This window comes from Tripterygium wilfordii, chromosome 14 (assembly GCF_013401445.1).
Source record: "Tripterygium wilfordii isolate XIE 37 chromosome 14, ASM1340144v1, whole genome shotgun sequence".
In the NCBI taxonomy this organism is placed as follows: domain Eukaryota; kingdom Viridiplantae; phylum Streptophyta; class Magnoliopsida; order Celastrales; family Celastraceae; genus Tripterygium; species Tripterygium wilfordii.
The window spans coordinates 6,173,294-6,194,927 of NC_052245.1; the positions used below are offsets into that span (position 1 = coordinate 6,173,294).

The 21,634-nt window shown below is 37.6% G+C and overlaps 1 protein-coding gene across 9 annotated transcripts in view; it reads left to right on the forward strand.

The window, feature by feature from the left end:
* Positions 1-21,634, forward strand: part of LOC120014866 (probable acyl-activating enzyme 16, chloroplastic) — a 29,860-nt gene continuing 8,226 nt past the window's right edge. For 3 of the 9 annotated variants that reach the window (XM_038866969.1, XM_038866970.1, XM_038866968.1), the window contains exons 1-12: positions 1-393; positions 1,550-1,741; positions 4,128-4,242; positions 4,752-4,839; positions 5,081-5,292; positions 5,660-5,781; positions 12,316-12,465; positions 12,736-12,803; positions 14,575-14,680; positions 15,862-16,017; positions 16,489-16,542; positions 16,620-16,700. In XM_038866969.1, the coding sequence (XP_038722897.1) occupies positions 205-393; positions 1,550-1,741; positions 4,128-4,242; positions 4,752-4,839; positions 5,081-5,292; positions 5,660-5,781; positions 12,316-12,465; positions 12,736-12,803; positions 14,575-14,680; positions 15,862-16,017; positions 16,489-16,542; positions 16,620-16,700 (1,533 nt within the window). In that variant the 5' untranslated portion in view covers positions 1-204. The remainder of the gene's footprint in view (positions 394-1,549; positions 1,742-4,127; positions 4,243-4,751; positions 4,840-5,080; positions 5,293-5,659; positions 5,782-12,315; positions 12,466-12,735; positions 12,804-14,574; positions 14,681-15,861; positions 16,018-16,488; positions 16,543-16,619; positions 16,701-21,634) is intronic. The other 6 variants (XR_005471647.1, XR_005471646.1, XR_005471645.1 and 3 more) reach the window with 4 other exon arrangements.

Consider the following 21,634-nt stretch of genomic DNA (forward strand, 5'->3'; position numbering starts at 1 on the left):
TTTTGGTGTGTACTTGTTCCTGGGTCATGCCAACCTGGCAAGCTCCCATACTCTTCCCCACTTCCAACCATGTCGCGCGATATTTTGTCGACGTCTCTATCGCCTCGCCAATCTCGCCGCCTCTCTGTATTTTATTCTCAATCTACACTATCTGGGAGGTTTTGATATACAGTTGTTCTTCTTCAAAACCTTTTCTAAGTTAAGATGACGACTATTCCTTTGACGTCGAGTCTTATCGTGAATTCTCGGTGCGATCACAGTCGTAGACATGCATTTCAGTTCATTTTCTCTCGGTCTCAATTCAGCGTCTCCAAGAGTTTCACTAGGAAATGCAGGGGTGCCAAAATTGGAGTCTCTCCCAATATGCGATTTCGGGTTCACTGCGAATCCAAGGTAATTTGGTCTTCAGCATGTCTCTCTCGTGATAATCGTTTTTTATCCTGTATATGTTGTTTGATGCTCAATAAATATCAAGACATTTTGGTTTAACTTTTGTTTCAGTAGTTGAAACTTTAGTTTGGAAGTTCAACATGTATTGTTTCCCCTTGTTTACCCAAACGCCTGCAAACGTTGAGTTGCGAGGAAGTACAGGGAACAAGAATTGCTGGGGATCTCCATCCTTGAGTTGGCTATAACTTTTTTCATTTGGATATCTTTTATATATAATTAAAAAATCTACCATTTGATACTCCGTCCCTCTCTATTTTATGTCCCATTTGATGTTGAATACCTCAACTCTGTTTTCTCAGTTTCTTGGAATTGGCCTTTTAGTTTCTTGGGTATTTTCCTGCCTGAAAAGAGGCGGTAGTGGGTAATTTATAGAATGCTTATGAGTAATGCGCAAAAAGTGACTGTGTGAATGGTTCCGTTTAAATGTTAATGTCTGGAGGAATTCAAACCTCAAAGATGGATTATGTATGCATTTCATAGGAAATATTGCTAGTAAAACATAGAGAGATGGCTTTCTACTGTTGTCAAGTGTACCTGAAGTCTGTGCCTCTACATTATATATTTTTCTTTTTTGACTTTATATTTTTCTAGATGTTTATGTTATTAACTCATGTCCTTTTGTTTGTTTGAACCTCAGTCCAAAAAGTTGTGGTCAATTTTATAGAATTTGTGTATAGACATGTTAACAAATTGAAATCAAGAACATAATATAAATGCTGATGTCTACAAAAGTAGTGAAATTCATCTATATTTTTCTATATAGAGTCTAAAATGACTTTGGGCAGTTTTAGTATCTAAAGCTGTAAATCGCACATAGTCCTGTAATCCTGTTGTTGCCTAAGTGTGAAACTGCAAGAATAAAAACCAATTTCAAAGATGCTGGACTCCAGAAAATTCATGGTGTCCTTGTTTGCTATGTAATATGAAAAGATCAGTTCTCTGGTTTTCCCTTTTCCAAACTGTAAAAGGCCTAAAAATTTTTCTTCCGCCATCCATTTGAACTTACCGGCTCCTTTGGGGATTAAGATTTTAGCTTGAATATCTGCATATACGCTGAGGAAAAGCTAGGCCTACCTGTTTATGATGCTTTCTGCTTAAGACACAGGAATTGCAGATAAGGAAGTGCTCACCTTTCCTAGAAAAAACATTACTATCGAGTAATGGTGCCTCGGACTCTGATGATTGGGTAGCAGTGCCGGACATTTGGAGATATTCAGCGGAGAAATATGGTGATCGGGTTGCCCTGGTGGATCCTTACCACAACCCTCCAACAAATATGACATATAAACAGGTCAGTTTTCTTTTTCAGGGGATATCTCCATCTTTAAATTTGGAGTATCTGGGGAGATATATATATATGACCTTTGGCTTTAATTCATTGTCTTGTCTTCTGTAGCAGTGCTTAAGTGCACCTACTGTAAGATAATTTTCTTAATGTTGTATTTCAAAAGTATTTCATGTTCCTTGATCTATTATTGTGAAAAAGGTTCTGTATTATTGGAATCAAATATCTTCGTACTTGCTATAGTGGATGAGACCATATAAGGACTTAGGAGTTAGCTTGAAATTGGAAACGTGGAGACAAACATTAGAATCCAAAGGGGTTAGAGAAAGGACTACAGAACATATGAAGTTTAAGTTTATTTAAGTCGGGATAGGTGAGGAAGCATGGATAAAAAATAGGGAGAGTAAAAAAACATGGATAGAAGTAAATGATATAGACTTTGAAAGTATTGCTTTTCATAGGAATGAATGGCAAAGGAGAATTCGTGTAGTGGATTCTGATTAATTTCACATATGCATTCATGTAGCAACCCTAACATTGTTCTGGGGTAAAGGCTTTGATCATGGTGATGGTGATAAACGTTAAACTCTCAAGGACAGCCCAGCTAGTTCATTCATATAGATGTTGAAAATACATGTTTACACAACTATAGCTGTATAACTACTTACTTTTTTTCAAATTGAACTGCCTTTTACAAGTCCTAGTGGAATTTTAAGAAAAATTGTTAAATTTGTAAGTTTGACAAGTATAATGAACATTGGGAGAAGAAAGGACGAGGAAATAGATTGAACATTTGGACAAGAGTATAAAGCGCTTATAAGGCTTTATGGGGTTTTGCTTATTTTCTGAAGTATTTGATGGTATATTGAATTTAGAGCTTAAAGAAAGGTGGACGTCGGGGATTTTGACTTATTGGATTTTTGGTCAGGGAAAGGACTTTTAGATTCTGGTGGTTAAGTATTAGAGTTTTATATGTATTCTATTCTACAGGATGAAGGAGAAATAGGAGAAGCAAGTACTAATTAAGGTGCGTTTGGAGGAGGCAATAAACTAAAGAGCTCTTTGATGGCTTACAGAATCATCATTGTCTTCATCAAAGCTTTAATGTCAAACGGTTAGGGTTCGCAACAATTATTTTTTTAGTTCATAATTGACAACACTCTTTTGCGTGTATCCTCTTTCTTTATTCACACAGTTCTAAAACTAGAGAGCTTTTGATTGGCATCTCTTCATTCTATACCAATCCTTTTCTGTCCATATCGTTCTCTATAACTTGTATCTATTTCTTTTGCAACCTCCGTTGTCAATTGACATCTCTTCATGAATTCTTTAAACTTTCTCTACCCTTGTGCTATCCTTTCTATGTTCTTAATATGTTTTGTCATCCTATATATAACAGGTTTGTGCCAGAGTGAATATATTCATTTTATATCGCATCACTTTTTTTTTCCTCCTCTTTTTGTACTGGCATAATTCACTGCAGTATTCTCACTTCGTTGCATTCTTCTCGTAGTTTATGCTCATTCACTTGAATATTTGGTTTGTGAGAATATATATACAAATGAAGTGAAATGCCCCAGACCAACACATTAACTTATTAGGTTTGAATGACAAAGTAACTAATCTTAACATGGTATTGGAGTAGGAGATCTTGGATCCAAACCTTAGCTTCCGCAATTTAAACTCCCATTTGTGTTGCCTCAAGTGTGGGCCTTTGTGTTGCCCCAAGTGAGGGCCTTGTGTGAGTAGCCCTATGTTGGGCCTTGTTTGTTGTAAACGTGTTGGGCTGTTGGATTGTCCAACCCACACGTGAGAGGGAGTGTAAGAACATATGTAAATGATGTGAAATACCCCAAACCAAGTTAACTTGTTGGCCTGATACCATGTTAAGATTAGTTACTTTGCCATTCAAACCCAACAAGTTAACTTATTGAGTTGAATTGTAAAATAACTAAGATTAACATGGTATCGAAGTAGAAGGTCTTGGGTTCAAACCTTACCTCTTGCAATTTAAACATCCATTTGTTGTTGCCCCAAGTGTAAGCATTCCTGAGAGTAGTCCTAGTGTTGGGCCTCATTTGTTGTGCACGTGTTGGGCCGTTAGTGTAGCCCTAGTGTTGAGCCTCGTTGTTGTGCACGTGTTGGGCAGTTGGATTGTCCAGCCCATATGTGAGGGAGAATATTGGAATATATATAAATGATGTGAAATGCCCTAACCCAACAAATTAACTTATTGGGTTTGAATGGCAAAGTAATTAATATTAACATGGTTTATGAAGGCCTTGTCACATGTCTAATTGGTATTTGTGCTGTTAGTACCCATTAGATAGTTAATTAACCTTTTATCATCTGCTGTTCTTTTAAGATTCTATTTTCCTCTTCTAAATTGCAGTTAGAGCAGGAAATCTTAGATTTTTCCGAAGGCTTGAGGGTTATTGGTGTTAAACCGGATGAGAAAGTTGCCCTTTTCGCTGATAATTCGTGCCGGTGGCTTGTTACGGACCAAGGTATAGAGAAGTTTCATTTTCTTTGACTGCATTCTACTCTCCATGATTAGGTTTACCTGCTGTTAAAATGAAAATGGAAAACACATGTAAAAATATTTGGTTGGAAAGACTTCTATTTTTATCCTTAATGAAAGCATACGTTGATAATGTTATAGATACTTATTTAGTTAAAATTTTCTTGAATGGAATGTTTAATATAGTTACGCTAACTGAATACATTGATTGGACCTTCAGAAGTGAATATGTTTTACATTCAAATGTTGACAATTTTGTTTGTATGCTTGAACTAGACATATAGAAATATTTAGGTTGGAAAGACTCAAGGACACTAGTGAAATCATATAACCAAACGATGAAAATGAAAATGACGCTGAATGGCTGATTGCATCCATGCTCTAAAGAATTCATTTAGGCCCTTCATTTGGCATTCTTATTTACTTTGTATCTTATTGGTAGTTGTAGTTTTGCACTCTTAAAAAATTCATGTTTTACACATTATTTGGGCCTAGGTATAATGGCTACAGGAGCAATTAATGTGGTGCGGGGTTCTAGGTCCTCTGTTGAGGAGCTGCTACAAATATACCATCACTCTGACAGGTTTTGCTAATTTTTATATTCGTTTTACAGTGTTGCATGTGCTCTGAGTAGTCCCAAAGAAAATCGTGGAAACCCATGTGGTTTACATGCTTAATAAAAGTTTATTTGTCTGATATAACTATTTGGGACAAGTTTGTTTTCTTATCTTATAGTAATATTGGGAGAACCATATTTGATTCCTTTTATCTTCAATCTTTATTGGTATTTATCAAGGGTCACATTTTTTGTATCACTGTTACAGCGTCGCACTTGCTGTGGACAGTCCTGAATTGTTTAATCGAATAGCAGAAACATTCTGCTCCAAGGCAGCTATGAGATTTGTCATTCTACTATGGGGGGAAAAATCATGCCTGGCAATTGATGGAGGGGAAGGACTACCTATTTATAACTATAAGGAGATTATAGACTTGGGGCGAGAGAGCCGTCAGGCTTTGGGTGATTCTCTTGCTGCTAGTAAGCTGATCCTCTGTGTATCAATATACTTGACATTCTTTATCATTCTCTTTGACTCTTTATCATTCTGCCAATTCTTCAATTTTTGATTGGAAGCTATATTATATCTTTACGGAGTTCTTCTCTTCATTCACCAACTTATGCATGAAGAATTAACAGGAATATAATGGATTAAAACTTCTAAATTAATGAAATTTACTGTCTAGTTTCCTCGTTTACTATTTGATCTTATATTACTGCAGAAGGTTTTATTTTTCCATAAAGTTGAGTGGGAGAAGACAAATATCAGAAACTTGAATGTCTACCCTACAAAAATGGATTATGTTACAAGAGAAGGTTTGAAACTCTTTGATTAACATGATTGCAGGGCAAAAAAATTATCAATATGAAACCATCAACTCTGATGATATTGCAACACTTATGTACACAAGTGGAACTACAGGAAATCCAAAAGGTGTCATGCTTAGCCATAAGAACCTTTTGCACCAGGTTCGAGTGTTTACTCTTTATTTTTTTTCCTTTTCCCTTCAACATACTTATCTGGAAACTGCTTTTGCAATTTTTATTTTTTTTATTTTTATGTTATGCGATTGTTTTATCACGTTATGTTATTTACTTGGGCTGAGTTTAACATCGCTTATATGTTTTCATTATATATTTTATTTCTTTGAAAGTGGATAAGCAATGCCAATTCCAGCCATGGTATGTGCAATAAATTTAGCAAAATGTTATGTTATTTAAGAAGAATTGAATAATTTGTGTTGTATATTCATGTTGTGAGGTTGTAAATTATATAGTTACATTGAGATCCCTAAATTAGGGAAACCAAATCAATCAAATCAACATAATTCTAGGAAACTAAATCAAAGTAATTAAAGGGAATATTTACAACCCATAATTACAAGAAACGTAATATTCTCTCTTAATTCCAACACTCCCCTCAAGCTGGTGCGAAGAGATTGACGAGACCCTGCTTGACAAGAGATGACTTAAGCAAAGAAGGACCTATTGGTTTAGTAAACATGTTTGCAATCTGAGCCGATGAAGGAACAAACCTAGGAGTGATAATGCCATACCGAACTTTTTCCCAAATGAAATGGATGTCAACATCAATATGCTTAGTTCTTTCGTGAGACGGATGATAGCATGATGGCAGACTTGTTATCACAGAATAAAGAAGACGAGTTTGTTACAGAAATACCCAGTTCAGTGAGGAGAGAACGGAGGCACATGACATAAGATGATTACCCTGGAAAGGACAGAAGCCAGAGGTAGAATGCCTCACTTATAGAACTCGCATAATCAGCATCGGTGTAGCCCTAGAGATCAGATGGAATATAGCATGAGAGACTGGATGGTGGACCTGACATCTCTCTAGAAGCATAGAATAATCGAAGACCAGGGCAGGATTTGAGATAACTGCGAATATGATAAACAACATCCAAATGGGAAGTACATGGAGAATGCATGTACTGACTAACAACAAACGTGATATCTGGTCTTGTGTTTGTCAAATAAATGAGAGGTCCCACAAGATGCTGATATATAGATGGATCTGGTAAACAATCTCCTGAGTCTGGTGATAGCTTGAGGTTAGGAATCATAGGAGTAGAGGTAGGTTTACAACCAAGCATATTAGTATCCTGCAGAAGATCAAGAACATATTTCCTCTGGGATAAAGATATGCGACGGCGAGAACGAGCAACCTCAATACCAAGAAAATATCGGAGGGGACCTAAATCCTTAATATCAAAGGATTTTCGCAGATCATCCTTTACCTGAACAATACCTGGGGAGTCATCTCTAGTAATAAGGATATCATCAACATAGACTAAGATAATAATGCACTGGCCCTGAGACTGGCGACGAAGGAAACATGTGTGATCCAAGTGACACTGAACAAACCCATAGCAAGCACAACTTCACTGAAGCGGCCGAACCATGCCCAAGGAGACTACTTAAGGTGATAAAGAGATTTCCGGAGACGGCATACTTTCCCTGAATACTCCCTTTGGCCGTGAAAACTTGGTGGAGGATCCCCATTGAGGAACACATTTTTAACATCCATCTGATGCGGAGGTCAAAAGTATAAAGCAGCAAGAGAAACAAGGAGATGAACTGTAGTAACTTTCGCAACTGGAGCAAACGTGGCTCCAAAGTCCTTGCCGGGAATCTGAGTGAAGCCCTTGGCCACAAGACGTACCTTATAGCGATCAACCGAACCATCAACCTGATACTTGATAGCGAACACCCACTTACAACCAACAGTGCTCTCACTAGAAGGAAGATCAACAAGGTCCCAAGTATAATTATGCTGTAGGGCATCCATCTTTGCTTCCATAGCAGGGACCCACTTAGGATTCTAGAGAGCGGAGTGGACTGAGTGAGGGATCAAATCGGAGTCAAGCTTGCCAAGAAATGTCTTATAAAAATCTAAAAAACAATGATAAGACAAATACTTGGCAATGGGATGGTCAGTACTACTCGTAAATCCAAAACGGTAAGGGGGATGACGATCACAAGTAGGGTAACGAGGGACAGAAACAGGAGAAAGGGAAGTACGTGATTCCGGAGAAGACGTTGGTAGAGGGGCAGGAGCAGACGAGCATCGAGTATAGACCTGATCAAAGGAACGAGAGATGGTGCAATAGTAGTAGATGTTGAATCAGGAGAAGGTGAAGGAGAGGAAGACTCAGGTAACAGAAGCGGTCATGGAGGTGGTGATTGATCTGGGATGGTAAGAGAAGGCTCCACGGCCGGTTCTGATATGAGAGGGCTACTTGAGAAAAAAGGAATAGTCTCCAAAAAAGTAACATCCAAAGAGTGATAAAAGCGACAAAAAACAGGATCATAACACCGATAACCTTTAGACATGGAAGAATACCCGGTAAAAACATAGCGAATGACTTTATCATCAAGTCTTGTACGGGAGGGATTGCAATTTTTAACAAAACAGGTACAACCAGACACACGAGGAAAAAGGGTAAACAAAGTAGTACCTAGCTGAAGGACATGAAGGGGTGTTGCACCCCGAAGTGCTCGACTCGGAGTACGGTGGATAAGGTCTGTGGCAGTAAGATTAGCTAAGTGCCAGAAATTTTTGGGGGCATTCATACCTCGAAGAAGACATCGAACGACAAACATGATGTGATGGTTCTTGTGTTCCGCGACACCATTTTGTTCAGGTGTGTAGGGGCACGTGAGCTGTTGAAGGATCCTATTTTGAGCAAGTTGAGTGCGAAACTCATTGGTGAGATATTCACTGCCATTGTTAGACTGAATGGCACGAACAACAGTATTGTATTGAGTTTTAACCATGTGAAGGAAATTAGTGAAATGATCAAAGACTTTAGATTTGTTTTTCATTAGATAAACCCAAGTACATCAAGTGTAGTCATCAATAAAGGTAACATAATAACGATGTTGAGAAAAAGCAGTAGCGGGAGATGGTCCCCAGACATCAAAGTGAACAAGATCAAATGCAGCGGGAGAACGATGCATGTGAGGAATATATGAAGTGCGTGTATGTTTGGACAAATTCACAAACCTCACAATGAAATTTAAAATTTTTGCACGCTTTATTCAAAGCCGGAAAAAACGAACATAGATATTGAAAGTTCGCATGGCCTAGACGAGCAAGCCACAAATCTAAAGTAGCAAAGGAAAAAACAGAGGAAGATAAAGTAGAAGGATCTAGAACCGATAGTGCGGAAGCTTGAAGACTAGACGATGAGACATCAGATGAAGGTGAGTCACGAGAGTAGTAGAGGCCGTCGTGCTCAAACCCCTTGCCAAAAATCTTCTTCTAAGTCAGATCCTGTAAAAAGCAACGGTCAGATAAGAATACAACACCACAATTGAGGTGCTTGACAAGGCGACTGATAGAGAGAAGATTATATGTAAATTTAGGAACATAATAAACGGAAGAAAAAGTAATATCCGGAGACAAACGAGCACTGCCCTGACTACGAATAGGGAGATAAGTACCATCAGCAATACAGCCAGATTGGTTGATAGGAGTAACAGAAGAGGTGAAGGTGGAAAGCTCACCAGTCATGTGGTTGTTAGCCCCAGAATCCAAAATCCAAGTGGGATTCCCTGACTTACCATGGAAAGCAGTAGGAGTACCTGCAGCAATAACAGCTGATGATTGTAGCTGAGCAATCTGGGACTAGAGCTAAGCAATATGAGACTAGAGTTGGCTTAACTCTGGTGAAGAAGAACCACAATCCATCTCGGCAATAGCAAATTGCCTGAAGAGTTATGACAATAAGGTAAAATAGAGACAATAGACACAGGTACAATATGTACCAAAGATAGAGACACTCGGCAAAGTCAAAAAGTATAGCAAGAAGACAAGATCTTTAGTATAGCAAGAAGACAACAACTTTAGTGTATTAAGAAGACAAGACAGAGTATCACAAGGACAAATCAGAAGAACAAAAAACCAGAAAACTTCCCAATGAACAGTGCTGATGAACAATACACGTTGCAAGTGCTGATGAACAGTACGCATGAACAGTACCGTGAACAGTGATGATGAACAGAACCTGGGTGCAGCGATAAATGAGTGAGGGCTGGCACAAGCGTACCTCAATAGCAATGTGTTGCATTAGACCCCAAGAGTAGTAATAAATGAGAAAGGGTATGCTAGGGCATCCCCCATAAGAGATAGGCTGCTTCAACGTCTGGATGCGGTGAGACACATGCAAGGGTTATCCTATTATGGATGGGTGGGGGTAAAGAAGTTAGTCCAGGATTATAGTATTATGATAGACACTTGGAATAGGGAAAATCATAGTTACCAGGAACTGGGTACGCTTCGGGTCATGGTACGGGTATGGGGTATGCCACTTGATTGATTTGTGGTACACAGGGGGTATACTTAATTGGTACGCTAATTGGGAACGTGGTACGGTTTGAATAGTTGTTCGGATCACCATTAAATATTGAATGAAATATAAGTATTGGAATTGAAAAAACAACAAATATTTCAAATAATTGATCATTTCATTCATATTAAAAAGAAGAGAGATTATAGCTCACTTTATTACTAACGTTTAACCTCCATGAAACAAATAAAAAAGTAAAGCTAATGAAACTACAATGGCTCAGTTGAATCATACACTTTATCCAAGGATGCCCATTTCATCTCTTCTAATCTCACAGAAGATTCTTCTAAACATGTATTATCTGGATCAACATCCCATTTCTTGTATGGTCCTTCTTTATAATTGTCAGAGAAACGTGACTGAAGTCGAATATTGGAATGAATAAAAACCAACTTATCAGCCCTTGTCCCATTCAATCGATTTCTCTTCACATTATGAATGTAGGAATATGTACTCCAATTTCTTTCGGCAGAAGAACTGTTAATTGGTTGAGATAATACTTTTTTTGCCACTTAAGCCAATTCTGGAGTTTCAGGCCCATATGTAGACCACCAATCAATAGCATCCATTGTCACTGCATCAAGTTGAGCTGCTGCCATTGCATAAATACCTCTCCTCTTGTGAAATGTTGCAAACTGTTCACGCCATAATTTATTTTCTGCAGCATTTTCAGCTATCTTTTCAAAAGCTTCCATGACACCCATAACAACTTCCTTATCAACATTTGGAGCCCTTCTTGCAATTCCTCTAGGAGCTGGTGTTTCGAGGTAACGTGGATCATAAAATCTTGGAGTAAGTGCAAAACCAAGACCATGCATAGGAATATTCATCTTTTCCCACCTTGCTAACACAATACTCTCAATTTGAGGATAACAACCAGCATTTTTGTTATTCCTCATTTTATCTTTTATTTCTCCAAGCATACTATCTATTCTTTCATAAATCTCCCCCATCTTTGGACCTTCACCATCAGAAAATTTAATCATATAATATATGGATTTTGTGATACTAATTATGTCTTCAACCTCATCCCAAAAGTCTTCACTACCAATAGTTTCAGCAACTAAGGCACCCATTTTTCTTGCGTGCTAATCTCCATGTTTCACCCACTCCTTCCACGTTCTAAGCACAATGGTGGTAGCTAGAGTCTCTCTACAATCAACCAACCTTTTCAACAATATGTAATGCGAGGCAAACCTTGTCTTTGCCGCTTTTAACAATTCTAATTTTGATTGACCTCTAAAAATTGACAAGGAATGAGTATGATTGATAAAATACTTAATAATATTTTTTCCCCTTCTATAAGTATCCCTCAACCAGTCAAATGCATTAGCAAAATCCTTAAAAACCAAGTTCAGCGTGTGAACAACACAAGGTGACCAGAAAATGTGTTTGTGGATCTTTTCTACCTCTTTTCCCGCAGCTTTGCAATTAGCAGCATTATCAGTGACAACTTGAAGAACATTTGATGGACCCACTTCTTCAATTGCCTTGAGCAGAAATTGAGCAAATTACCTGATACAAGAATAATGAAAGGAATAATGTCAAAAAAATAAGACGCAAAAATACTGAGAAAAAAATAAACTGCTAGCTATGCGGGCACAAAATGAAACATCTAGCTAAACATTCTAAAACCAATATCAATAAACAAATGAAAACTAAGTTCAGCCCAATATTAATAAACAAATGAAAACTACGCTCATTTAGCAATAGCAGTAGTGCAGTACATCGAATATGTTAATAGATTAAAAATTCTCATGATCAGATAGAAAAATTATATAACGATAGTGTATATATGTATATACATATATATAAAAGACTACAAGAGACACTTAAAATACCTGTTTTTTCAATCCCAGAGAAGCCATTTTTATATCATAGCTTTCAAGTAATATATTACTGTTATTGCATTCGCAATTATGGCTTTCTTTATTTTCTCCGCTAGTGCATATATAACCAGACACACAAGTGTGTGTTCTTGTATGATATGTGTACTCTCCAGAGGGAGAAATGTATGTGTATTCTTCAGTGGGAGCCTTCTCTTTTTCGTGTGATCTTCAAAATCAATTGCATTGCTAGGTTTGTTATATTCTTAACATTTGAGGTCTTTTTCTTGTAAATCATAATCTAGATAAAAAATTTGTGGGACATCGTGCCTGCTGAAGTTGGGGATAAATTTCTGAGTATGCTTCCACCTTGGCATGCATATGAACGAGCTTGTGAATATTTCACGTTTACATACGGAGTTGAACAAGTGTACACAACTGTGAGGAACTTGAAGGTAAAGCTCTTTCTTAAGTTTCTTAATGCAACCGCACTTTTGAATTGCATAATGGCTTCAAGACTTGCCGATATGATTCTGAATAACCTGTTATAGAAAATAAATCATATTAGTTATTGGTTGCCATATTTCCCATAAAGGCTATAATAGTAATTGTCAAGATAAAAATCTCTGCCCTTCTTGTTTTTTAATTATGCTATTCTCATGAAATATTTTTTAACCTAATGGTTTTTTGTTTTTACATGTTTTCTTGCAATTTTTTCCTTGCAGGAGGATTTGCGTTTCTATCAACCGAAATACCTGATCTCTGTACCTTTAGTGTTTGAGACCCTCTACAGGTATACACTTTTCCAGAGTTGCATGAAATTTTTAATTCATTGCAAATTATAAAAAAAAATTTCTCATTTAATACACTGTACTTCAAGGCTGGCTGATGCATTATTATGCTTATCAATGGCAACAAATCCTACGAAAATGCCATCCCTTATGTACTTTCTAGGTTTGGTTATTGTGTGGGAAAATTACTTAAGAAGATAAATTTAAGATAGGTACATACAGTGCCATGAGAACTAAACCTACAAGCTTGTGTATAATCAGGAAATTTTGCTGTTTCAAGTACTAGGGTTATGGCACTGCATGTGGGTGGGTTTAGGTGACAGTTCCTTCTGTACCGGGCCACCAGTTAAAGGAAGCAAGACGTGTGAAGAGCATTAAGGAATAAGGATTAATGGGTTTATTATTGTTATATTTGGCTTATAGTGGCCCATACACTCTCCCTAAAAGGACCTATTAGAGAGAGGAGAGGGGACAACATATATGCACATACAATTCACCCAAACTACACTCTCACTTGTGGGCTGGACAATCCAAAGGCTCAACAAATGCAACAAACGGACAAACCATGAGCCAAGAAATGGGGGGAGGTAAGGCCGTCTAAGAACACATTGCTAGGACCTATTAGAGAGAGGAGAGGGTACCACATACATGCACAAATAATTCACCCAAACTATATGATGTGGGACATTTCTCTCTTAACAATTACAATGTTAGTTGTAGAGAATAAGAATGACTGAATGAGGATTAATGGGTTCATAACAATGTTAGTTGTAGAGAATAAGTTATATAATTTATTTGGATTCAGAATTTTGTGGTACATCTGTTTAACCTTACACGATGGCTCCTTTTGCAGTGGCAGCAAACCTTAAGTGACATAAAGGGTTTGGTGGAGAAGGCCAAGGAGCAATTTATTATTTTTTCAAAAGTAGTTTTTTATAAGTTCCACAAATTTGGCATAAACTGATGTCCTTTGTGTCAATTTTGGCTCAATATGATATGATGGCCTTCAAAGCAAGATTCTTGTAAACTTGATTCTATGAAAATTCTTTGACATACGATATTAGAATCTAGATCATCGTGCCACTAGAAATGGTTCATTATGTTTCCATTCTGGAATATAGCTATTTCATTTGAAGTCGAATATGAAAAACTAATTACTTTCTTTTTAAATTTCACTCCTTCCATTGGTAGAGAAATGATTCCATTTCCAATTAAAAAGCCTTTCATAGAGCTTTTCTATACCCTCCGTGAATTTGGTGTTTTGCTTGCTGGTCTCTCCAAGCTCCTTCATATTGAAATTTCTGGCTTAGTTCCTTGTTTATCACTCCGTTCCATTGTCACTCAATATAATCGTTAGGACATTTCATGGAAGTAACAAAAGCAATTTCAGAATCAGGCTCTTCCATTTGAAGTGGCACTTAATATCCACCCCCCCCCCCCCTCTTTTGGTTTGGCTATTGGAACATTCATTACAGCTTTAACTAAATCAGAAGGATTTTTTTTCTTAGACAGATATTCAAAATTTATTTTCCTTTGAATTTATCCTTAATATTCTTAGATGAATACTGTTCATGAACACTTATAATTTTAAGAATTTGGGAAATTAGAGTGACAGCCTGCAAATGGCCATTTGGGATATGATTTTGGCTTTGAAAACATTATAATTGTAGGTTTGGACTTGTGTTCCCTGCTTTGATTATGTGTACTAATCTACTTTAATTTTTGTTATGTGAACTATTTGTTTCTCAACACAAAAAGCTTCTTTTTTTCTAGTGGGATACAAAAACAGATCTCTACGAGCTCCGCTGTTCGTAAGCTTGTGGCACTTTCATTTATTAAAGTCAGCTTGGCATACATGGAGTCAAAGCGAATTTATGAGGTTTGATTCAACAGTTATGTTATCTAATTTACTGGCTATCTGCTAAATGTGGTAAGTTATTGAATTGAAAGGTATTGGCCTTTGCTTCGATGAGGTTCCATATATTCTTCTTACATTGACTATTTTACTTTATCGACTTTCATGTATGATACCCTAAGCCTCTAACATAACTGACATAAAGTATCGCTAGCAACTAATGACATGGTGACAGGGAGCAAATTATTAGTCTTAATTGTTCAATTTGTTGCAGACTTCAGTGGCTGCAATCTGCTTCATACTTACTGTTATGGTTGCTTCATTCAACAGATCATATAATAGCTACTTTTCTACCCATCCATTTAGGTATTCTCGTATAAATATTTTCTCCTTCCTAGGTATACATTGCATGACATCATCCAAGTCATCCCAAACTTGTTTCTTAATATTTTTCCCCAAGCCTATTTGCTGGGTAGAAGCTCTAACTATGCTTATTACCTCTTCATCTAACTACTAAAATCCCGTCACTCTTGAGTTTATAACTAAGCGGCGATGTATACCTATTGTTGTACTGAATAATTCATTATATCCTCTTCTTGTTCTTAAATTAGTTATTGCTCACATCCTCTTACTTTTCTCAATATTTTTGTGCATGTCTCTTTACTAAGATATAGCTTCCGTTGTGGACCATCCTGATATATAGCCAAACTGGTTGATTACCATTCCCACCTATCTTGCTCTCCATTCACTAACTATTTCCCAAATTTTCATTGTATGTTTCATTTGCTTGGTTCCCTTACAGTTGTTGCAACTCTTGATCTTGCCTTTGTTTTTATATTGAGCCTAATATGGATACTCTTAAATTGGACAGTATCTACCTCATACCATTTATACCCTTTTATCGGCCATGTACCAAACATTTAATATTGACAATAAGTAATTGTTATCGAAAGACTGGACAATTTTTAACTAATCAAATCCATTAGAGTTCAATCAAATCCCCTTGGTTCAATCCACTGTGCGAAATGAGGCCGTAGTGTATCTCCGATCGATTTTAACTAGATGGGTTTGAAACTTCTCAAGAACATCGATGTTCAATTGAATAACATCTATGCTTAATTCTGTTACATTTTGACTGGTATCTAATGGAGTCCTAGTTTCTTTGATCAACTAATGGGTCAAGTTTATTTGGATTTGGTTTGTAGGGGATATATCTAACAAATCTGAAGCAACCACCATATCTTGTCTCAGTGTTGGACTGGCTGTATGCAAGATTTATTGCAGCACTACTTTGGCCGCTGCATGTGTTAGCAAAGAGGCTTGTTTACAGCAAAATTCACTCTGCTATAGGAATTACCAAGGTTAAATTCATGACTTAATACATTTTTACTATTATTGTTTACTTCCCTGGACCTACCATTCTATCAAGTTTGTGCTTTGTTGTGAATGTAGCTTCTTGAAGGACTTGTCATCTGTTTCTAAAGCACCTCTATAACACCTCAAATCAGTCTTCTGGTCAGATTGGATTTAGCATTTTTTCCTTCTTTCAGATTAGATAATCTCTCATTAAGTTGACAAAGCTTTCTCAATGCTTGCATGTCTTTTTCTTACTCTTCTTCTTTGTTAACAACTGTCTGAGGTGGCTGGGGAGCTGAAAACATTGGATAAAAGAAATAAAAGAGAACGAATAAAACCAAAGCGAAACTTCCGGATTGGAAGATATTTTGTTCTTTGTTTTATCATATTGTGAGATATTTCTTATTTTGTCACTAATTTTCTGTAAGTGAATGTATGTCAAAAGTGACAGTATTCGAGTCTCTGGTGCCTTGCAGGCTGGCATTAGTGGAGGAGGTAGTTTGCCTTTGCATGTCGATAAATTTTTTGAGGTTAGATGATTCTGCATTTTGTGGGCTGGTAGGGCATATTACCCTTGATCTCTCATGGTAGTACTACATATACACAGGCAATAGGTGTCAAAGTTCAGAATGGATATGGCTTGACTGAGTCATCTCCGGTAATTGCATGTCGACGGCCCACCTGCAATGTAAGACTTGCTTTTAGTTATTGTTTGTTCTTTACTTTTTTTAAGACATGCATATACTTATTGTAAGATTGGCTGCATGATTTAACTTTGCATTTGTGCATGTAATTACATCTTATCAGCATTAGAGGTAGATTATTTTTTGCTTCAGCAATGGTATAGTTCAGGTAAACTATCTTGACGATAATTTTTGATCCCATCCTCCTTGACCTAGTTTGCTTCATCTAAATTTCTTTCTAAATATACAGAGGGAAGTAGTTATACTTTCTTACAGTCATGTTATTTGATATGGATTTAATCGCAAGCGCACAAATCGCACAAGTAATAAAGAGATGAGTAAATTATCGTTTCCACTAGGGATGTGTTGGCAATCAAGATCAATGTCAAACTAGTAACAACTATGCAAATTGGGGAAACGGATTCGAGATTTATTTTGTTTTTAAACTAAACTAAAACAAAAGAACAAAGACAAATCAAACACAAGTATGAAATCAAGGATGGAAAGCACTAGGGTACTTAACGTCACCTCACCTATCCAATTCAATTCCCTTGGTCCCTTAATCCCTAATTCCTCTCTATAATGACAATCGATTTCCCAATGTTCTATTCCTAGATACATCAAACGTATTTTCAACATAAATCCCTGTTATTCCTAACAATCGGATTAATATATCAAAAACCAATTAAGAATTATGGAAATCATTATCGATTGCGTAAGCCACAAACCTATATTCCTATGGTTCATGCACCCTATGTCATCTATGGCTTGAGGCAAACCCTAGATATCTCCTTCCGGTCTCAATCTAGGCAGCAAATCAATTGAATAATGGCCAAACATTCAAAAGCATTAATCACACCCATAGACAATCAATAGAGAGAGAGAAATCAAGAAATAAGGAAACCAACTTTATTGAATCTTCAAGGTTTGGTTACATTAAGACCCTAGTAAGAAATCTAGCCACTCATGGAAGCAAAATACATCATTAAACAAAGGAAATCAACAATAGAAACTAGGATAGAAAAGGAGAGAGAAAACCCCCTTGTAGACCCTCTTCTTCTCCAAGCTTCAATGGTGGCTCCAAGCTCTTCAATGGTGGTAGAATGAAAAACCCTCCAAGAACTCCCCCAAAACACTATTTTATGCCCTTTTATACTTCCCCAAACTCTTATGTCGTTTCTAAAACAAGTTGGGGTCGTTTTGGCTTAAAAACACGTGAATTCGGAACTTTTTCGCGAAACTGCGGGTGCTGTGAATAGTACCTCTGATCGATCGGACACTGTTCCGATCGATCGGAAATAGCCTCTGTCTCCATGAATTCAAGACTGTTTTGGCAGGTCCGATCGATCGGGAATGACTCCGATCGATCGGAAATCGACTCTGGAGTAAAAATCTTCATTTTGCACTCTTTTCCTTCCTTTCTTGCCTCGACACTTACAATATGCAAATATAACTTTCTTAGGCAATATCTACTCTTAATCAACTCAAAATGGGATGAACTCATGTGTAAAGGATGTGCAAATGTATGTATATATTTGACACATCAAACACCCCCACACTTAACCTTTGCTCGTCCTCGAGCAAATTGAGAATGAATAAAGGAGGGAAAGAGTATTTTCCGTTAAGCTCAAATGAAAAATAAAACAACTAAGACTTACTCTAAATAAGCAACTAATCTATGCCACTTTCGTAGGGCTCACAACGACACTTAGCATGTGTCACAAGCCTTTAAACCCCTAGGTGCCCCTAGTAGGAGGAGTTGTGTCTCCTGAGGGTTTACCAGAATGATACCCACAAACATTAAACAACTTCAATGCCAAAATTCATGCCATCAACAAGAGTATAAAATGAACTCACAATTGCAACCCTATCCACACTAACAAACCAAACATTAGGGCATTCAAACCAATAAAAGCATTCCTTCAGGAATCTTATCTCATCCACTTTGCTTATAAATTCAAGAAATGATGCACATAATGGATTTCACTTGATATTTGGCTTCAAAAATGGCCATGAAGTCTTCCAAGAACAATAAGAATCAAAAAACAAATACAATGAGCATTTATTCAAACTTCATTCTTATTCACATTTTTTTTTCTTTCTTTTTCTTCTCAAAGGTGACTTGTGCAATGTTCAACCTCCTTAAGCTTTCTAAATGACTCATGTAACGAGCTTTCGACCAATAACTCCCAATCCAGTTGGCTTAGGGCACTAGGTGTTAAGACACCCCAACGGATCTAATTACCCAAGTCAAAAAGGCTACGAGGTTAAACTAGTCGACAAGGTACTCTAACATTCATTTTCTACTTTTTTACGCGAAACTCATTGCTTGCTAGGCAAGAGGCCCAGTTACTCAGTAGAAAACTTATGAAAGAAACCATTTATTTATAAACACAATTTCTTCTCTTTTCTATTTTTTTGTCTTTTCTATATATATTTTTTCTCTTTTTCATTGCTCAAGTAGTGCTACTTAGAATCAAATTGATCTCAAACAACCACAAATGCCAAAGTCAAGTCATATTTCATACCCCACAATCAAGTGTTCCATATTCACAAAGGCACAATGGACAAAACAATTTTCAAGATAGGAACAACTCAATTGGAAAGAATGTCTATAGCAAGATCCATCAATGCATGGCATAAGGCATTTGAAGTCAAAAATTTATTTTTTTTACAAAAACTAGAAACCTAAATTCCCACCCCCACACTTAAAATATGCTATGTCCTCAATGCATGGAATAAGTGAAAATAGAAATAAAAAGATAGAGATAGAACAATAAAACCTGGGTTGCCTCCCGAAAGCGCTTGGTTTAAAGTCTTCAGCCCGACTTCCCTTTGTGAATTCAACCGGGATCCTTGAGGGTTGTGGTGTATACTCCCCTTGATGGCTTCTTAGGATTGACATTTGATTGCTTAGGTGCCTTGCAAGGAGCATAAGCTTTCATCACCACCATTTCCTTAGGATAAACATTTTTCTTCATTTTCTTGGGCTTCCTCTTCTTCTTTTTCTTGCTCTTCTTTTTCTTCTCCTTGGGATCTTCAACTTGAGACTTTGATACATCATTTTCAGCTGGGGTGGCTGCCTTGGGAATTTCATGCTTCACTTTGGAGTCTTGGCCTAGGAAAACTTCCACCGGAATATATGGAGTTTCCTTTTTAGGAGTGTCGGGATAACCATGTCAATATGCTCCACTTGGAGGCATTGTTGAGAAACCTCCTCTTGCCTTCTATTGCCAAACACTTTAAAAGTGATTTGATCACCTCCCGCACCTCTCAAAGTAAGCTTCCCTTTTTCAACATCTATCAAAGCTTTCCCGGTGCTCAAGAATGGCCTTCCCAAGATTATGGGAGTAGTGGGATTGGCCTCCATATCCAAGATAAGAAAATCCGCCGGGAACATAAGATCACCCACCTTCACTAAAACATCCTCCACCATGCCAATAGGATACTTGATAGATCTATCCGCCATTTGCAAAGACACCGTGGTTGGACTAATCTCCTTCATCCCAATTTGCTTAGCTACCGACAATGGCATCAAATTGATGCTAACTCCAAGATCACATAGAGATCTTTCAATCAAGGTGTTACTTATACTGCACGGGATTGTGAAACTTCCCGGATCAACTTGCTTAATTGGGAGCTTCCTTTGCACAATGGCACTACACTCTTCGGTTAATTGTATCTTTTCAAGCTCCTTCAATCTCCGCTTCTTGGATAAGATCTCCTTCATAAACTTGGCATAGCAAGGAATTTGCTCTAAAGCTTCGGTAAAGGGGATGTTCACTTGAAGCTTCTTGAATACCTCCAAAAATTTAGAGAATTGATCATCATGCTTCTTGTTGCTCTTTAACCTTTGAGGAAATGGAATTGGAGGCACATAAGCCTTGACTGGAGGTGCAGGGAGAGAACTATCGGGCCAATCGGGCTCAATTGCATATCGTGGCTGCACATCTTTCATTTTCACAGGAGCTGGAACAGGCCGATCGATCGGGTGGGGCTCCGATCGATCGGAAATAGCCTCGGGTAAAGTTTTACCAAGGAGGCCCGATTGATCGGGAACCCCCTTCGATCGATCAGAAATTGTCTCTGGACATTTTTCAGCTTCGTTCTCCCCTGTTTTCCTGCACTTCTCCTCCTCCTGTAAAATTTTTGCCTTTTCGACATCTAGATCAGAAGCATTTTTAACCACCTTACCAGTCCGAAGAGTGATTGCCATGCATTGCTCTTTGTCCTTCCCTTTTGGATTCAATTCCGGTTGGCTTGGCAAGGTACCTCTTTCTCTAAATGACAAATTGTTAGCTATTTTCCCCAATTGTACCTCAAGATTCCGGATGGAAGTTCCATAGCTTTGCATCAAAGTTGTTTGAGCTTGTAGAGTAGCATCGGTTTTACTCATGTATTGCTCCGTCCTTGTCATAAATTGGGAGGTATGAGTTGTAAGTGTATCTAGGCCTCTGGCTAGCTTTGAGAACATCTCATCAATATCTCTCTTCTTCTCTTGGGGCTGCACTAGATGTTGAGGATTTTGCACATTTTGAGTATTGCTCCAAGAGAAGTTGGGGTGATTCCTAAATCCCGGATTGTAGAAGTTGGAATAAGGATCATTGCGGGGTTGATTGAAGTTGCCTCCACCAATGGCATTCACTTGCTCACTAGAGTTAGAGGAAGAAGCAATAAGGCACTCCCCCGTAGTATGATGTCCACAACAATAAGCACAAGACATATGAGAATGTGTGTTTTGCATAGCATGTACCCCTTGAGCTTGATTTAGCGTCAATGTCTCAATCTTCTTTGCCATAATAGCCAAGGTAGACATAACTTCATCATCTCTACAACTTCCCCCTTGATTTGGATTCCCCCTCACCGAGGACCAAGAGTTAGTGGTCTTGGCCACTTTATCAAGTAATTCCCGAGCCTCCTCTTGATTTTTGGTCATAAA